The following is an 18,586-nucleotide window of genomic DNA, read 5'->3' as shown; positions in this document are numbered from 1 at the left end:
GGCCTGTCATTTAGTAGCGTGGGCGGTCGTCAGGACGGCCGTACTCGTCGACGGGCCTTCCGCTGACAGAGCCGGGACGCGAGCCAGGACGCGAGCTAGGGCGCGAACCCGGACCCTGACTCCTGCCGCTGCCGTCACCGTAGTGCTTTCGCCTGAGAGCAGCTAACCTCTTCTTCTTGGTATGCGCATTGATGTATGTGCCGATGATAAAACCGACGATGTTGAAGAAGGGCACCCAGGTGGTCTCGGGCAGGAACTGCTGAGCGAATGCCAAAGAGATGGGCGAAACGACCCAGCTGACCTTCATTACAGGCCAGAAACCAGCCTTGACCGTCGCCTTGACTTGGTGGAAGGTACGGGCACCCGCGATAAGGGCCATGGAGACGAGGTAGACACTGTTCTGGATAGGCGAGATCTGCGACTGTTAGCGACACGCTGACGTATGACGGCCGGTCGCGCTTGGACTTACAATCAAGTTGCTGAAGAGTATCTGCAAGATCTTGGCCTTCAAGCTCTTGCGCCCCTGGAAGACCTTCTGGAGGGCGCTAATCAAGACGTGTCCAAGGGGCGCGCTGATCAAGGCACCGTAGATAGCCATCTTGGGAACACGCGAAGTGAAGTAATGGCCCGACTTGCTCCTGTCGTGGGCGATCCACGATGCAAGGAACTCTTGCAGACCAGACAGAGTACCCGAGGTCAGCATCTTGGTGCGCAATGGGTTGCTCTGCAGCTGCTTGAGGTATGCCTGTCGCGCCAACAGTCAGTGGATTGCCTCATCACATGTTGAATCACGCAACACTCACAGCGAGGTATCCATTGGGACCACCGCCTTTGGTGAGAGCCTGCCCAAGATTGTGCATTACTCCATCCTTTCCTTCCAGAGCGTCGGCAACCGCGGCCGTCGTCTTGGTCGTCGTCTCCTTCTCGAATTTGACCGACATGGCGCCTCAATGCTATGCGGCAGCAGCAGACAGCGGATGGGCGCGTGAGGATGGTGATGCTGCGGTCGACGAGGTATTGTGTGGGGGAGGGTCGGTGTTGAGAGCTGACCTGGCGATGGCTGGGGATGACCTCGGGAAGGTAAACAGACAAGTCCGTGCTAGCGCCGAGCCCAAGATGCGGAAGCCCCGGTGTCGTGATCTTTGATACAGTGAGACGACCTCGGTTCTGGCTATGGTGATGATTAAACCTTTTGCTTTCTAACCTGCTATCTCTGCACACTCTTTGGGGGGTATACTAGAGGAGATGCTGGGCTACACGGCATACTGAGCACCTGTTCGCCCTGCTGCTTTTTCGCGTGCCAGCGGATAACAGCGACGGAACTCGCCGCCAGGAATTGTTTGCACCGAGCCACCTTGAGACTCGCTCCAGGGCTCACACGGCTCATCACCGGCTCTGTACCCAACGAGATTTGTAGTTGGGGTTGGCCATGGCGAGTACAGTCATGCACAGGGTTGCATGCTTCGTCGTGGCAGGGTATCCTTACTTTGGCAAGCGCGATCGTGAAGCTACCTCTCTCGGCCTCTTATCGCTTACTGGTCTTGATATCTTCTCGAGCCGACTACACCCCCGACTCTTCCTATGAGCGAACTCGTGTGGAGTCTAGGTTTGCTGGAGTGAGGCATCAGACATTCTTTCAATGATGTAGACGGTATCATGAGTATTTGTCTGCTCGCTATGATAGCACGCGTTGAGGTGCCACAGGGTAGAGTTAGACGCATCTGTTTGTACAACCTTCAAATCTCGTCACTGGACTCGGTTACATGTCAACTTCAAAACTTCATACGACACCATTTTCATCCTGTTGTTTACACTGGCCTGGCATTGTCTCGCATATCCTCTCCTGTCGTATCACTTCTTTCCTTTGTCTGTCTCCAAAGCGTCGTCAAAGCGTCCGCGTTCATTTCGTCGTTTGTGTTCCGAGACAACAACAAACACTCAAGGCATGTGCAGAGACCATCAGAAGGCCTCCAGTACTGGTAAATCATTAATCACAAGGTCGGACCAAATCCGCGACGTGCAAAGCTGCCAAATCCGCATTGCCCAGCAGGTGACAGGTCCTTTTCGTAGACAGATCCTCTCCAAAGCTTTAATTGGCTCCGACTCCTCTCTCTTCCCCCCTCTAATTGTAACATTCCTCGTTTTTAGGAGACATATCAGACCCCAGTAGGATAGTCATTTTGTCGCTGCCTCTAATTTCCTCGTTGCTCTTTCCCCGCCTTCACTCACCCTCGCAGGCTAGCGTGGTGCACTTGCTTACCGTCATTGTCATTGTCTCAGAACAGCACCATCGATCCTGCGCCACGCTCTTCCACTCTTATACCATTCCGCCCTCATCCTCCCTCTGGATCCCCTGTCGCGTGCCTGCGCTGTCACAGGGACCGTCAATCCCAGCACCTTTGGCCTTGCTGACAATATCACACACCACGCCGCCATGGGGAAACACATGCGAGTTCCGAACTGTACTCACCTGGACATGGACCGCGTCTTCGGCCACGATCACCATTGCAGCGTTTGCGGGTGCTCACCTTCGATGGGGTTTCTCTACGAATGCAAACAGGACCATAAGGTCACAACTCTTGGCACCATACTACTAAAAGGTCAAGATAGGGTTGAGCCGGTCAAGTCGGCACTGCGACAAGAGCTGGAGAAGATTGGGTTGAGCGAGAGCATCATTCGTACAGCGGAGAGCGGGCACTACACTGCCACACAACTGAAGAAGCTCAAGGAACTGAAGCTCGAGCTGCAGCAGGTCATATCGGACACACGCCAGGCTACCCAAGCCAGCGATTTCGTGTCTAGGCTTACAGCTCTGGCGGGGGCGTCATACAGCACCGATGGAACTTTCAATAGCCTTCCTGTGACAGACTCAGTAAGTACCTTCCAAGCACTGAAACCAGCAGGTTCCCCACTAAGTGATACTAACAAACTATAGAGTTCTAGAGCATGCGCTTTCAGAGCTTGTCATACCTGCCGCCCGTACTATCGAGAACGTGTGTACATTGCCTTTCAAGCGGTACTCAATGCGGATTTTCCGCCCTTGACAGAAGACGACATGGAAGAACTCCCAATCAAGTCTGCACGAATCATGCGTACCATCGGCACCAGGGTTCAATCCTCCATGACTCTAAACACCAACCCATCGACACTGCCCACTTTAGGTTCTTTCGCCACGTCTACAGGTGTACCGCACACCGCCTCATCCAACACCACAGATTCCAGCGGGCTCACCTTCAAAACTACACAAACTGACATCGATGAGATCTCCGCCCAGCGCCGCCCTCGACGCAGGTTCTACAGGATGGGACGCCGCTCCTCTGTCGACATAGCCCGTTCTCTCTCTCATGGACCTAGTCTTCTCACACCTCAGGGTCTCAAATCCGCTGTCCAAGGCATCTTCCGTCCAGGCCGGGAATCCAGCTCCGAAGGCTCCAACATCACTCTTCCACTCCCACGGACCGGGACAGTTCGCGACAACACCAGCTTACCGTCTGTCGGAGAATTCGATCTCGGCGCCTTGCGCCGAGTTCGGAAGCAAAAAGAGCGTAATGAGGTCAGAAACGGGACCTACACCGGCGGATTCGAGGATGTGACCGCACATACTACAGCAGCTAGTGATAGATCAGGAGGCAATGATAGCAGTGTCGACTCTGAGTTTTCAGTCCACCTTTTCACGACCGACGAGAATGGGGAAATGGCAATTGAGGGTGTCGCTGTTACAGAAGAAGCAATCGAGACACACACACCCGACCTCGTTGCTCTCAACGTTCCCGCTATCCAGAAGATAGGGGCGGTTGTCAAGACCGCGGAGGTGGGAGAGAATGTGGATGTTGGATTACAAAGCATCATGACACAGGTGTGAGAAGAACGATTTTCGAAGAATCTGGACAGGATACACGGGCAGAAGATGGAAAGACAAGGTCGATGAGGCGCGGTTTCATGACGTAATGATAGTGGACGAAGTATCATGGATCAAACGAGATCACAACTTGATAATGAGGATTAAGAGTGAACGAAATAACGGAATTTGTGCGTGGTGGCTCTTCTTTCGGTACCAGCATCATGCCTAGTTCGTCGAGGGATGATTAGAGTATTATCACTATCTGCGGTAGACAACTTTTGCTAGACATACTGGTTTGGTCTTCTACGTAATGAATAATCACAGAGTTTGGTTTCGATGCCATTCGGAATAGTGGAGTCATTCCATAAGTAATAGTTTCATACTACGTAGATTGTCTTTGGTCTGCTGCTAATGCATAAACATGGTATTTCATCTTTTCGTTCCACGTCCTATAATACAAGTCCTACGTTTACAATTCACCTTTCCGGCCAACGCCTTAAGATGTTCGCCATTTTTCCTATCTGCGACCAAGCTTCCACCTAGCGATACGTGTTTGGATATCATCCCAGGTAAATTCTTTCCTCTTGAGACCTTCCTGCTCGCCCTCTTGTAACACAACAGTCGGCGCACCAGATCCACCTCCAATGTTCTTGACCTGACCGCCAAAGACATGACGAGCGACTCTCCTCAGATCCTTGACAGTGACGTCTTCAATCTTCTTGCACATCTCCTTGACACCAACTTTACGGCCGTGGACTTGGACTTGCCTGCCGAGGTCTTCTAGTTCTACCATTCGGCTCTCGAGGTTCATGAGGAGCGAGGAGCGGAGTTGGTTCTTCGCGCGTTGGACTTCAACCTCGTTGAGAGCGGCGTATCCGGTTTCGTCTCCGAGCGATTTGAGCTCGCGGCACATGACTTCGAGCATTTGGGCGACGTGCGAAGGGGCGCATGATGATGCGATGCCAAAGAGGCCGCTGTCGGTGTAGCTGTGGTTGAATGCAACGCAGGATTCTACCCATCCGTGCTGGTTTAGTACGTTGGTGTAGAGACGCGAGTACATTCCTTTCCCGGGACCACCTGCGCTGAAGGAACCGCCTCCACCGAGGAGTGTTTGTAGGGTCGCGAGAGCGTAGATATCGGGCGATGAGATGGGGAGGGCTTCGAAGGCGAGGTGGATGTGGGACAGGCGGGGGAGCATGGGATTTGCTGGTGGCGGGATCGGAGGTAGGGTGAGGAAGCCACCAGTGTATTGCGACGGTAGTGAGGTATCTATCGGTGGGAAGTTGAGATCGAGTGATGTGTTGACGGAAGCGTTGGAAGTAGCGGATGTGGAGAGGTTCTTGAAGAAGGGTATCTTGGAGAGGAGTTTCGAGGATTGCGGTGGTGCGCCCGTGGGTGTAGGGTGATCGGCCGTGAACATCTGCTGTTGCGGTGCGGAGTTGGCTGCTGTGCTTTCTGTGTCGAGACCGATGAGCGATGGACCAGTGCCCTTCTCCATGTCGCCAAAGTATTGTTCTGTTAAGCGGACGGCTTCGTTGTGGTTCACACCGGCAAAGGCGACTACTATCCTGTCGGGCTTGTAGAACTCTTTTCGGTATGCTTCGACGACGGCACGGTTAATGAAGGGTAGGCGCTCCTTGGGACACAACAGTGGGTTGCCTAGAGTGTTGTCCTTGAACGCTGCCATGTGTACTAGTTCCGGCAGGATCAATTCTGGCTTGCTCCAGATCTCGCCAATCTCGTAATCAGCTGTCTCGAGCTGCTGCTGAATCTCCTCCTCGGTAACCATGGGATCCCGGATTGTCTCTGCAAGGACACCGACGGTGGAGGGTACGGCGGAGTTGAAGGTGGCAGACTGGTACATGAGCGACTCTCGGCTAGACGCGCATTGTATGTTCCCGCCTAGTGTCTCTATCTTTTCCATCATCTGGTCGCCAGTGGTGGAGCGTGTGGACTTGAAGGCGAGGCGGTCGATGATGTGGCTGACTCCGCGCAGTGCATCGTTCTCATAGCGAGAGCCAGCGTCGACGTAGACTCCGATACCAGAGAAGTGGCCCGGTAGGGCCTCGGTAGCGACGCGGATGCCATTGGGAAGAGTGGTGATCTGGTCGAGCTCGGCGGGGTCCTGCATGGCAGTTTAGAATGGCTTCGGCTTGCTACGTGAACTCAGTGCTAACCCTCTCTTCGGCAACCGCCGTCGCTAGACTCCTTCTACCTGCGCATGTTGCTGATCTTGTGAGCGACGCAGACGACTTGGACAGTCCCCGGGACAGTGGTCGGTAGGTATGCGGTCTTAACATTGCTGTGGTTGAAGGCTGTCGTGATGGCGCGTTCCGAAAAATTGGCAATCATCGCGGGATGACATATCGTCACGTGCGGGAATCCACTGGAGCGGATCTCGTCGACGATGAACGAGGGCGGCCCCACACCGCAACGCCGCGATCAGCGCATCAGCATGAACTTCCAGCTGTCCATGTCGGTTTCGATGCGCTGATATAGCTGCGGGCAACTATATTTAGCACGACGAATGCAGTGGTGATGCAGACACAGCGAGTCGGAGAGTGCGGTGGGGTTTCAGACGCCATCATGTCATGGACATGGCAGCTGTTGATGGCCGTTTTCCCGACGTATCAGACCGGACCGTCCCACATGACCTTGAACCTTTGAACCTTGGTAACGAGGGTCAACAAAAGACGTGACTTCATCATCGCGACTCTAGAACCCTGTTACAAGTATACGTTAATCGTCCCGCATTCTTGGTAGACCCTATCCCAAGTCTAGAGGCGGCTTACTCCTCATTCTGGTTTGCTTGGCCCGTCACCAGGCCGGCCCTGGCCCTGTTCGCGCCATTTGCATTGCATTTGCATCTGCATCATTTGCCTCAGTGCCTCAGTGCCTCAGACACACCCACCCGTGCATGCTCTTTGTAAACGGGTTTCCCGTGTCGTCTGTCAAACGCTATCGAAACTCGCGCATTCACACATTCCCGCATACCCCAGTCTCAGGCCTTATACCCTCGCCCTGCGCCGCTAACAGGGAAGGGTGATGTTCACCACAACAACCACGCCAGTTCTCCCAACTGCGACTGCTGTATCCCCCAATTCGCCCTCCCCGCGACCCACGGGCGTCCATCGAGGCATCAGCTTCTTGCGCAATCTACACCTGCACTCTAACAGCCAAGGCGACGCTCCACGTGAGGATTCCCGAACTGGAACACGACCACGCGCCTCAACACACACTCCACCTGCCTCGCCCGCCTTTGCCTCTTCGTCCGCCCACCCCGCTGTCCCTCGTCCAGAGTTGCTATCGAGGAGCCAGACAGCCGACACTCATCCTCAACCTCCAGACAGCGACTCCCCACCCTCCTCTCCGAAACCGACCATGACGAGAACCCGTTCAGAGACGGCCCAACCTCAGCTTCAGGTGCGCAACAACACTGGGCCGACGCCGATGTCAACACCAGGTCCCAGCAACGTGCAACAAATGGAAGGCGCTTCCGACAGCGCTGGTGCTGCTAGGCACCTTCCGTCGATTCGCTTTATCCCGCACCAGGATCCCCGAGCCGGTAGACCTTCTCTGATATTCCCCACCATCAACCGTACGCTGCCCGACGAGAGTGCAATCATTCGCGTAGGAAGGTACTCGGAGCGCGACAACATACCCGAAGTTCAGACCAATGCCCCATCAGCCGCAGCCGTCGGGTTCAAGTCCAAAGTAGTCAGTAGGAAGCACTGCGAACTGTGGTGCAAGGACGGCAGCTGGTATATCAAGGACGTAAAGAGCTCATCCGGTACCTTTCTAAATCACATTCGTCTAAGTCAACCAAATGTCGAGTCGAAACCCTTCCGGATAAAGGATGGCGATATCATCCAGTTGGGCATCGATTTCCGTGGTGGAGAAGAGATGATTTTCAGATGTGTCAAGATTCGCGTCGAGTGCAACCGCGGCTGGCAGCAGGGGCTTAATACGTTCAAGTAAGTTTGACTGCCCACGCTAGAAGCCCACCACTGACTTTTATAGCAAACAAACCCATCAACGACTACGTGCACTTGCCAAGAGCAAAAAGGAAGTCACAGGAGATGCTTCATCCACGCATACGTCCGAATGTGCGATTTGTTTGATGTCAATAGCGGTACGTCTTCGCATAATATCATAGCCGACCCGTGCTAATCAGTGTTCAGCCATGTCAGTCACTATTTGTAGCACCCTGCTCCCACGTGTGGCACTACAAGTGCATCCGTCCCATCTTAAATGGCCCCACATGGCCCAACTTCCTCTGCCCGAACTGCAGGGCGGTAGCGGATCTTGAAGAAGACGTAGAGGATATGGGCGAGTTCGAGGATTGGGAGGGTGACGACGAGGTAGTCAACGGTGCTACGGCTCCCGACGCCATTGCAGAGCAAGGAGACCGCCACGTCACTCCTCGTGCTTCTGTCGCCCCGATCAATGGTGCCGATTCGGATAGTGGAGGTGTTGATCTGACCGACCTACATCAGCAAATTACCAACATCGAGAACCAGTCAGTACTGGCAACCCCCGATCGCCAGCTTACACCTCCAACATCGTCGGTCACACAGCCAGTTCCTATCAACGTCAATGGAGCGAATGACTACATGGGACTGTCGCCTTTGCATCCTCCCAACGCCAACGGCCTAACGCCTGATCGCGTACAGGATGGTCCCATGACTCCAAGGAATGATGCTGGGCCTTTCGTCCTCGATGGTAGCGCTGGGCGCGCAGCAGGCAGTCGTGTGCGTGACACATCCCCTCCATCCGACTCTGACAGCAGCGGGGCGCAAAGCAATACCGGAGCACCAACCCTACCTCCTGTGCTTTTCGACTAGTCGGTTCGCTAACTAAACGGAGTCCTTCTTTGGGACCTCGTTCTTCTGAATCCCTCGTTTCGGGCTCATTTGCATCTTTTCGGGCGTTGTGGCGTAGTCAAAGCGAGTTTTATGATTTTCATGTACGTCTGGATGGGATGGTGGATCATGTTGCAATGTGATATATTCCAAGAATAAGCAAGATATACAGGTGATGGAAGACCGGTAGCTAATGTATTGTACCAAAGTCAACTAAAACATCTGCCTCACTTTTCTTGTTCGCGTGAAATACATAATCATTTGGTAGTCGTGCTATTGGGGTATCTCCGCTATAAGAATGCAGATTGTAACTCGTGAAAACCAAAAAACATCATTACACAGGTAATACTCATCAGTTCGGTATGTCTCCACAGCATCTCACCCCTTCCTATAGATCCAACCAACAAATTCTGGCTCAGTGAGTTCACTCACATTCAAACATACCCCCCATAGCCCTCCCCTCATGGCTCGCCCTCCACTCCTCCAACAACACCATAACCTCCTGTCTCGTATCCTCAATAATCCCATCCATTTTAATATCGTTCTTATCATACCCGAAAGGATCCTCCAACTGCACGCCAATGCCTTCAATACCATAGAGCGTAAACGCAATAATAGCTACAATAGGCACACTCCACCACCTATAATCATCCACAATGGCAAAAGGCAGCACACAAGCATACAATGCGAGGACCTGCTTTTGGTGGATGAGGTGTGCAACGGGTATGGGCGTGCTGTGAATGGTTTCCATAGTGCCGTACGCAGAGACGAGAGTGTTTAGCTGAACGGTCATTTGAGAAGAGAGTGGTGCGTGGAACCAGCCTCTGTCGTGGCCGCGGCGTATATAACCTTCCATTAGGATTGTGAGCTGTAGAGGTAAACCGAGACCTTGGTCTTCGTAGCCCATCAAGCCTTCAGGGAGGAGAGAGACGTATTCGTCCTTCTTCATGGGCGTTGTGCCGTCGCCGTTTTCGAGCGTGGCGGTAGATTGGCTGAGGAGGGGTGTCGTGCTCGTGCTGTTCACGAGAGTCGGAGGGAACGAAATACTCCCGAAATTGGACCCCGTGCGGTCAATGTAGCTGGGGCGTCTGGATACGGGGCGCGAGCGCTGCGGGTACACGCTTGGCTGTGGGGGTAAGGAGGCGAGACTTGCGGGTGGGATGTTGAATTCTGCGCGGAGATTGTGCTTGATGGAGTAGAGGACTGCTACGAGGACTCGTACTATCTTCTCTGTGTCTCCCCTCTCCTCTTCCGTGGAATGGCCGTCTTTGTCTCGCGAGTTGACGAGACAGATTCGAGCGAGGTTTCGTACGCATGTTCCGATTGTAGTCAGGCAGTTTCGTCCGGTCCAGAAACGGTCATAGCCTGTGCTATTCCTAAACACCAACATGAGACCGACCACTATGGAGAGCGAGGGTATAATGGTCGCGGGGATGGATATGCTGTCTACATAACGCGTATCGATGTAGACGATCAAGGCAGTGAAGAGCGAGTGGAGCAGCACTGGTAACAAGATGATGTTGTGTATAGCACCCTTGGAGAAGCGGAGGACGAGAGGTAGACGACGAGGTTTACGGCGAAAAGCGTGAGCGAGAGGGTAAGTCGGTCGACGCGTGGGAAGGGTCGGCGACGACATGATTGAAGAAATTGGGTTGGAGTCGGGAGCTGCAATGACAGTGTTTTACGCGTTCAGCATGGATTTATGAAGGTGAGAAGAGAGCCCGCTCTCGTATCTCCCCGCGATAGATATGAGGCGGTAAGTGTGGGGACGATATGGGGAAGACGTAAAGATGGCAAGGATGCGCGCCGTGGACCGAGTCGAAGCTTTCTATCCGAGACTCAGGTGACATGCGCCAGCGTGCATAGCTTCGGTGTCCGGCACGCAGATCTGCTACCGTTACTCTCGAGGCGCAATTGAAAATTCATAGTCAATGTTTACTTCTCAGGGTCCATCATCACATGAAGATGGGTCCAAAACGTGGGATCCACGTGCGGGCCGATGACGCGATAAGCAGCCCTTCCCGAACACACCTCGGTCAAACGCGTTGGTGATTTATTTTCTGGAGCTCAACGCCAACACTATGAACGCTCGATAGCACCGACCGTCCTTTCCGCTCGCTTCCAAGTCCTCCTTAAGTGTCATACCACATCTCTATATTCTCAAAATGGAGGACTCGCATCCAAACTCCACCACAATACCCTCCGATACCGCGAGCCATCCAACTCCACAATCCGATGCTGCACCTAAACCCACACCACCACCATCACGACCTACATTAATACAAAAATTGCGTTTCCTCCTCCTGAGATACCTCGCGAAAACTGCCGGCACCACAGATCGCACACTTGTCCGCCTCTCAAAACTCCTCTCCACACCAAGCGGCACCGACGTCCTCCTCTGCACAACATCCTACACCCTGACCCTCATCCATGCCGTCCTCTCCCGCGTCCTCGAACGACGTCTCGCGTCAATAGCTACAGAAATCGCCGAGAAAGCAGAGGGTGTCCTGCTTCCGGGCGAAACGCTCATAGCCACCCTGCCAGCGCCTACCAGCACAAAAGTCATCGCACAGACTGTAGGAAGTTCGAAGGCACTTGCCAGTGTCATATCAGATTTCCGCATATTCGTAAGATTGTGGGGGGTACTGGGATTGTATACGTGGGCGCGGGATACCTATCAAAACCCGTTGCCAGAAGATGCAAGCAGGAAAGAGAAGATATTGAGGGTATTGACATGGACAGCTATAACATCTTGTGTCGGTTTCCAGATCTTGGAGAACGGCGCGTACTTGAGCTCAAAGGGTGCATTGACGACGGCAAGTTGGACCGGTGATGTAGGCAAAGCCAGAGAAGACGCATGGTGGCTGTGGAGCTCGAGATTCTGGGCTGCGTATGTTGGGGTTGAGCTTCTACGTCTGGGTGTTCAACGGTACTACTCTTCGCCATCTTCGTCGGTATCAGTGAGTCAGGGTGATGGAGAGAAAGAGGATAAGATCCAGAGGGAAGAGCGGGTAAAAGCAAAGAAACTGGAGAAGTGGCTTTGGTGGAAGGACCTCGCTTCCAATCTGGCATACGCGCCCATGACTGTGCACTGGTCGATGGAGCAGGGACTACTGAGTGACTGGGGTGTTGGAGCTTGTGGTATAGTCGCTGGTGGAGCAAACTTGGCTGACGCATGGAGGAGGACTGCGTGAGCGAAGCAGCCGGCTCTTCGGAGATGCGTATAGTCATGCTCCGTGGCTGTCTTCTTACGATAGGGTATATCACGGCATGATGTCCCTCAGATCTACCCATTCTACCACGAATCGTCACCTGAGAAGATATGCGGTGGACTACTTGACTATGGTTCCCCGTGAGTTTTATAACTCATTGCAATTCTATAATCGCTACTTTCACGATATGATATCGGCTTGACCGGTCGTACGTCAGATGTTGATGGCTTTATGCCCTTTTACTTCCTGTGGTTTTTCGGTCAGCCTTTGACGACTAGTTCGTCAATGGACAATCTCTCGATCTGGCATATCCGAGGTCATATGGTGCTTAAGACAAATTTGTAGACCTAATGAAGGTGCGGACGAGGTCTGGTCTTGGTTCTTGGGCTGACCTTATGCTGTTGTATGGGCGGTCGCACAGTCATGGGCGTTGGCGCAGCAAGTGCGCGCCCAATAGCTCAATTCAGACAGTTTTGATATGGTATACTATAGCTTGATGCGATCATGCGCTCCCTTTGCGTGTTCTTGTTCTGGACGTGCGCTCTAGGCATGTGCCTGTATCGACAACTTGAAATTGTTGTTGGTAAAGGCGTTGATAAATATACGCCATTCTCACTAGATCTACTATGGAACTGGGATCGCGAGTGTTTCTCTAGTCTTACTCAGAATCTTCAGAATCATCTGAATCCTCTAAATCTTCCGAATCTGTATCCGAATCTGTATCCGAATCTGTATCCTGTGAGGATGAATCATCCACGGGGATTTCGATTCTGCTTCTCTTCGAGTCGCGTGATCGATGATGTCCCATCATACAACCCTTATCATCGCCGCCCTTCTCGCAACAGGTCCATATGAAACCATCCGGATACGCCTTCCTGTTTTCCTTAGTATCCTTCGGTCCATGACAACGCTCATCCCAGTCGGCCCATGTATCGTCCTCAGAGTCAAGTTCCAGTTCCTCTTGTGAAGAAGTAAGTGATACAGTCGAGGATCCTCAAAGGCCTGCGATCTCTTACCCTTGTGCCACACACATATCTCGTCTTCCAGTACATCATACTCTTTTTCACAGTGTATACAGATCTCGTAGCGTCGACTGGTGGACTCTATTCTGCGCTTCCGAGTGAGCGGCACAAGACCTGAAACAGCTGGCTCTGTGACCTGCTCTTCATTCACAAGTAGTTTGTCGCACGCTAACTGGAAAGCTTTAGGCGATTCATTGCATATGTCGCGCAAAACAGTCTTCAGACGTTCAGAAGTCGATGTTTCGATGACGTCTTCTAACTGTTGTCGCATGCGATCCTGTTCATGAGGGACGCGCGACATTGTGCTGTGCTGTGAGGGCGCGGTAAATGTTAATGGTGAGTTCGTCGAGCAACTTGTTCAACGTTATGCGTCTTTCTGTTTATGATAGGACCTCGGCAAGACCGCGGATGAAGTAATACCTATACTAGTACAAGAATGAGATAGCGCGACTTCAAAACGCGTTACCCACGTGAAAAGGACCACCAAATTTCGGTTTCAAGTTCAAGTTGAACAAATCACTGTTTTGCAAGAAGCGGCATAATGCATTTCAATCGTTTCATAAAGTATTTACATGAATAACCTATCACCATAGCCGCAGACCATGGGATGACATAACTCGCAGGACACATCGATTCCTCGTTACAACTCGCCCATTGACAACATCGTGGAGCCCGTCATCCACGAGTTTCCCAGTCAACCATCTCGAAGTGCTTCATAATCATAATCGTAAGTGTTGGTTTACCATCCAGAGCAAGCAACAAAGGCGTTGCCACTCGCACCGGTATGGGTGATCTCTCCCGCACGCTGTCCAGCAGTGTTGAAGATAACACGATCAGCACCCGGAGATCCTAGGACTCTGGTCAGCATGTATTTCGAAATCAAACGTTTAAACAACTTACCGCCAGTGTAAGCACCTGAAGTCCTCAGCGGGAACTCTTGGTAGGGGCCAGAAACGAGGAAGTCAAAGCCCTCATAGTTGTTGTACGTGTGAGGGTAGTTGGAGCTACCAGCTTCATCGCCTTGACGGTAGTAGTTATAACCCGCGTTGCGTGCAGTAGAGACTTGAGCTGAAGTGTAACATGTTGAGCCGCAACGAACGTAGCAGGATTGTCTAGCCTCGACGGCGGCAATCTCAACTGGTTCTTCAGTGGGGGCTGAAGTGGGAAGGGCGAGGGCGATAGGCGCGATGAAGAGAAGGATGTTTGTGAGGAACTTCATGATGGCTGCTGGAGAGAATGAGACGACGAGCGAGTGTCTTGTCTAGGGTCGTGTAACGAGGGATTGGTGGGGCTGTTGAACCTGTCTTTCGAACGAAGGGTGCCAGATGGTACCTTTATACTCTCCTTCTATTCATCACCCAAATAGCCCAGTGGTAGTCCAGCGGTCGCCTCCGAACCATCACAACCCTAAAATGGAAGATCATAACTCCAAATTAATTAACTCCGGACGCAGACGCCGTTAGCACCTTTCCGGAAGGAACAATTGCTCCGCGACAACGGGCAGTGGGCGCTTTCAAACTGGGGGTATGACGGCCAATCACAGACTACCACTTCCGGCGTGGCACCTACAACGCCATACTAAGCGTAGACCCTCGGTCCTTTCATACATGTACCATCTTCTAACGTTACTCCATCTCATTCGCTCTGTCGACGGTATCTTGCATCAAGAGCCGCTACCGAGGTGACCGGAGCGTCAACATCCCCAACGCCATCCCATGTCCTGAGGCATGCGACTTCCGCAGATCAGGAAGGTACGTGCAACGATTCGCCGGTTATCTCCCGGGACTAAGATGATGTGTTTCAAGCTGCTTATCGCCGGAAATCTCGTGGTCAGGCACATGTGGGTGTACGATAGGCTGAGTGCGGCTAGGGATCGACAGAGAAACTCGGCAACTAGTGCTGAATCTGGAAGGTGGGCCTGGGCATTGGGTGTAAGAGGGATAGACTAGGAGATCGACTACAACGACGGTAAGGGCGGATAGAAGGTAGTGAGTAGAGCGAAGCCGGCCGCTAGCTACCAAAAGGTAATTGATTACTGGGCGGAGTGTGCCAGATCCGATCTTGACAGCCCTTCAGTACTAATGATCATACAAATCGTCTAAGATGCTCTGAGTAACCGAGGCATGAATGTAAGATAAGACTATGATACATTCAGGGTCGAATGTGAACCCCAATAACAATAGCGTTGTTATACACTGGCATTCAGCCTGCCTATACATGGATGCAGCGCATGTCTTGAGGTCTAAACCAGGTGTCAATATGGGGAGCCTAAGCAATATAAGCGTACAATCCGTCGTCCTCTCTCTCCAAGAACTCCTTCTCAATCAAGCGGTCAATGTTCCTCTTGATACCGCTAACCTCCAATGTTCCTCTGTTCCTCGTTGCTGAGATGGTCTCACTGACCAGTTCAGCATGGCTGATTCTTTTCCTCGCTTTGAGAATTCTGACAATGGCAGCTTGCGTCTCGTAATTTCGATCAGCAGCGACACGTTCATGTGTCTCTTTATTCTCGGCTGCTGTTTCCTTGAGCTGAACGGTGTTGACTTTGATGCGGTACTTCGGGTCCGTGAATGAGGTATTGAGTGTGAAGGTGTCAGTTTCATTGATCTCTCGGCCTTTGGGGTGCTTGGTCAAAGGCCGAACCTTTGCGCAGGCGAGAGACTGTAAAGTGCGGTTAAGCTCAGCCGTTGCTGTCACATGTTAGCAATGTTCATATAACAAACCCAGTGGATGACTTACGTAGACCAGTGGCCTGCTTAAGGTAGTCGTAGTCGATATGCTCATCTTCCTTTCGGCCATTGAACAGCAGGAGGACGATAGCCTGGAAGGATGACACAACCAACTCCTTGAGTCCCTTGGGAAACCTGGCTTTGATTTGACAATGTGCGAGCGCATGCTTGAACTCCAGCTTACGGCCAGAGTGCTTGACCTTGTAGTGTGCTTCAAATTTGTTGATCGCCGACTGGATTTCCGGAGGCAAAATTACAGGGACAGTGGGGTATGTAGGCCAAGCTGACGCAGAAAGGACGTTGACATTGAGGTCCAGACTGAGCTTCTCGTTGCGCTCCTCGCTGATGTTTTTGTACGAACTCATTTCTTCCCGTGAGAGTTCGATATCGCGGAACATCTGCTCGAGGTTGGCGGTGAAGCCAGCACCACATTCTGCAGTATGTTAGTATTTTAACAAGCAGCAATTGCGTAAATACGTACCAATCTTCAACCTCGACAACATACTCCTCTCAGCGTCCGCGCTCGCACTTCTGCCCATCAATAGTCGTCTAGCCAAGTCTTTCTTATAGAAAGCTTCAAACACAGCCTTGCCATGCAGGAAACGGAACAGGTCGAGGACTTGGTCGAGCTGATTATTGACTTCTGTATCTTCATCGAAAACACCCTCCTCGTTATCCTCTTCAACCTCTACAGTTGCAGGCTTATCGGCTTTCCGACTAAGTTGTGCTGGTATAGCTTTTGCGCCTCCCCTCAACAGCATGTCCACGTACTTGGCAATCATCTCACCGGTCTTTGAGTTATCTGTACCCCAGCTTGCGGATGTCTTTTTGGTCTTGTTCATGAATTTGTCAAATGATTCTCGTAAACCATGTCCCAGCTCCTCATCTCGATGGAAAGAAGCCTTCCATATAGTGTCCAGTTGACGCTTCAGCGTGAGCAGTTGTATGACCATGTTCTCTTGCTCTTTGTCGTTGAACACTATAGCTGTGCCCTCGTCCTCGATCCACTTGGTGAACCCTGGCCGTAGTTTCGCGCCGAGCTTTCTACGTTCGAGGAGTGTGTACAGTAGCGAAAGATCTTCAATGGCATTGGTATCGAGGAGATCGGCAAGCTCATCCTGGTTAGTCAGTCGTGACTCCTTCTTCGATATCAAATGATCTTCGAGGAGTGTGAGGAGCTCTCGCTTGGTAGTATTCGGAAGGCTAAACATGTCGACCCTCTTCATCTCGCGGTCCATAAGCGCTCTTGCATTGCGGACGTATTCGGGTAACGACTTTTCTGAACTCTCTGTGTCGGCCCATTTCGTCACGTACTCCTGACTTATTTCCATCAAGCGCGGCTCGAAAGAGTATGTGTAGACTTGCATGTCGTGGAACATGTTGACCGTTTTGGAGAACATCTCGCTGTCAAGGTCGCCGCCCGTTCGGTCAGCAGCGACGAGATCGCAGGCGCCATCGACAATGCGTGGGTTCAATTTCGCGTGTTCGAAGATGATGGAACGGAAGAGGTTTATCGAGATTTCGCGTAGGGATTCGTGTCGTGGGAGCAGGTAGGCGCGGTCGAGATAGCAGAAGATCCAATCGAGGTATTTCTACAGATTGTCAGTATGCCAGCGTTGGTCCAAATATAGACAAGACTGACCATTTGACTGTTCCATACCGCCCAAGCATGTAACGTCGCCCGCAGCACGTCAATGTTTGGCCTGCCCAGACTCTCCTTAACCTTCGCCTTCAGACTTCCACCTACGTAGTCCTTGCATTTCGCAATCAATCGTTCCTTGATGTCTTTTGCCATGTTTTGCCGACACACATTCTCTACACCCCTATACAGCTCTTCAAGACTGAAATCGACATCGCCTTGCCGGAAGATGGTATCCAAAGCCTTCTCGATCTTCTGCCATGTTTGATCCAAGAAGACCCTGGGGTCCACCTTCCTCGTAGGCTTGAAGTTCTTCACTACCAACCGCTTGGGACCGCTGTTGGCATGCATATTAGGCGCCGCCTTTCGCATGTCATTCCGCTGACTATTGGCTTTCGCAGGACTGTTGTCGGGGCTTGACGTAATATCCACCACCTCGGCGTTGCTCGATATGCCCGCCCTCTTGCTGGAAAAGTGGTACATTTCGGCTGTGCTCATCTTGCTTATCGGAGCTGGCGATGTGGCGATCTCGGTGCTAGCTATCGGGGAGCTGTCTCGTCGTGTGCGCTTGCTGGTGGGTGACAGCGGCGCTGCAGAGGCGAGCTTCGGCTTAGATTGTGTGGTGAACAGCTCCTTGATGGTCTTGCCCGAGTGCTTCCGTTTCAGTGCACCTGGATTGGCTGACATTGGGTGGACGTGGGGAAAGGCCCGGAAGGTGGTGAGTTGCGGAGCTCGATATGTTAAAGCCGCGGCGATGGCAGTGACGCGCTTGACCTTACCCTTTCAGGTTCACTAATGACGATATCGATAACAACGGAATTCTGGAAGAGACTGGGTATTGACAAGTCTCTATCATTCCACAATGCACGTCGAGGCATGCGAACATTTTGTTCGGCCATGCTTTTACGCGGCGTTGAGGCTCTTAGGTACGACTACATGGTTGATCAGGTATCGTGCATTGTGCCGCTGATCTGTCATCAGCCATTGGCGTCCGCCGCATGCACGTTGCTAACATCGCACTCATCATCCACATTCGACAACCCTCATTTCATACCTGCACGCTGTATTGCGCTGCAGGTGCCCGAACCGATGAGGAAGCAAGAGAGAGAGCGCCAAAGATTGCTTTGAGTCTTCATTTTCAGGGCCTGTATCCGCCACCATCATCGATAACAGTAGGTCTCAGACCACTTTCACCCATCATGCTTTCATGCACACTTTTCAGCATGTGATCGTGGGATCACTTATCGCTTCCGCCGCCGCCGGCTCGTCTGTGTTAGCAAT

General features: G+C 52.2%; 8 protein-coding genes across 8 annotated transcripts; 3 read left to right on the top strand and 5 right to left on the bottom strand.

Annotated features, from left to right (window-relative positions):
* Window positions 1-10: 10 nt before the first annotated feature.
* On the bottom strand, window positions 11-941 carry ALTATR162_LOCUS9734 (uncharacterized protein; the record flags this gene model as incomplete). Its single annotated transcript, XM_043317368.1, has 3 exons — window positions 11-415; window positions 470-745; window positions 804-941. The coding sequence occupies 3 exons, from the start codon at window positions 939-941 to the stop codon at window positions 11-13; spliced, it is 819 nt and encodes a 272-aa protein (XP_043173303.1).
* A 1,535-nt stretch (window positions 942-2,476) lies between these two features.
* On the top strand, window positions 2,477-3,862 carry ALTATR162_LOCUS9733 (uncharacterized protein; the record flags this gene model as incomplete). The annotated part of the gene is made up of 2 exons (XM_043317367.1): window positions 2,477-2,872; window positions 2,936-3,862. 2 exons carry the CDS (start codon window positions 2,477-2,479, stop codon window positions 3,860-3,862), a joined length of 1,323 nt encoding a protein of 440 aa, XP_043173302.1.
* Window positions 3,863-4,358: 496 nt separating this feature from the next.
* ALTATR162_LOCUS9732 (uncharacterized protein) lies at window positions 4,359-5,972 on the bottom strand (the record flags this gene model as incomplete). Its single annotated transcript, XM_043317366.1, has 1 exon — window positions 4,359-5,972. One exon carries the CDS (start codon window positions 5,970-5,972, stop codon window positions 4,359-4,361), a length of 1,614 nt encoding a protein of 537 aa, XP_043173301.1.
* Window positions 5,973-7,222: 1,250 nt separating this feature from the next.
* Window positions 7,223-8,685, top strand: ALTATR162_LOCUS9731 (uncharacterized protein; the record flags this gene model as incomplete). The annotated part of the gene is made up of 3 exons (XM_043317365.1): window positions 7,223-7,815; window positions 7,862-7,973; window positions 8,023-8,685. The coding sequence occupies 3 exons, from the start codon at window positions 7,223-7,225 to the stop codon at window positions 8,683-8,685; spliced, it is 1,368 nt and encodes a 455-aa protein (XP_043173300.1).
* Window positions 8,686-9,127: 442 nt separating this feature from the next.
* On the bottom strand, window positions 9,128-10,339 carry ALTATR162_LOCUS9730 (uncharacterized protein; the record flags this gene model as incomplete). The annotated part of the gene is made up of 1 exon (XM_043317364.1): window positions 9,128-10,339. One exon carries the CDS (start codon window positions 10,337-10,339, stop codon window positions 9,128-9,130), a length of 1,212 nt encoding a protein of 403 aa, XP_043173299.1.
* Window positions 10,340-10,868: 529 nt separating this feature from the next.
* On the top strand, window positions 10,869-11,897 carry ALTATR162_LOCUS9729 (uncharacterized protein; the record flags this gene model as incomplete). Its single annotated transcript, XM_043317363.1, has 1 exon — window positions 10,869-11,897. The coding sequence occupies one exon, from the start codon at window positions 10,869-10,871 to the stop codon at window positions 11,895-11,897; it is 1,029 nt and encodes a 342-aa protein (XP_043173298.1).
* Window positions 11,898-13,676: 1,779 nt separating this feature from the next.
* On the bottom strand, window positions 13,677-14,156 carry ALTATR162_LOCUS9728 (uncharacterized protein; the record flags this gene model as incomplete). The annotated part of the gene is made up of 2 exons (XM_043317362.1): window positions 13,677-13,786; window positions 13,838-14,156. 2 exons carry the CDS (start codon window positions 14,154-14,156, stop codon window positions 13,677-13,679), a joined length of 429 nt encoding a protein of 142 aa, XP_043173297.1.
* A 1,049-nt stretch (window positions 14,157-15,205) lies between these two features.
* On the bottom strand, window positions 15,206-17,992 carry ALTATR162_LOCUS9727 (uncharacterized protein; the record flags this gene model as incomplete). The annotated part of the gene is made up of 4 exons (XM_043317361.1): window positions 15,206-15,627; window positions 15,677-16,099; window positions 16,148-17,258; window positions 17,309-17,992. The coding sequence occupies 4 exons, from the start codon at window positions 17,990-17,992 to the stop codon at window positions 15,206-15,208; spliced, it is 2,640 nt and encodes an 879-aa protein (XP_043173296.1).
* Window positions 17,993-18,586: the final 594 nt, after the last annotated feature.

This window comes from Alternaria atra (genome assembly GCF_907166805.1).
Source record: "Alternaria atra isolate CS162 genome assembly, contig: 30, whole genome shotgun sequence".
NCBI lineage: Eukaryota > Fungi > Ascomycota > Dothideomycetes > Pleosporales > Pleosporaceae > Alternaria > Alternaria atra.
The sequence above is the reverse complement of the archived record's forward strand: the minus strand, read 5'-3'. Positions and strand labels throughout refer to the sequence as shown.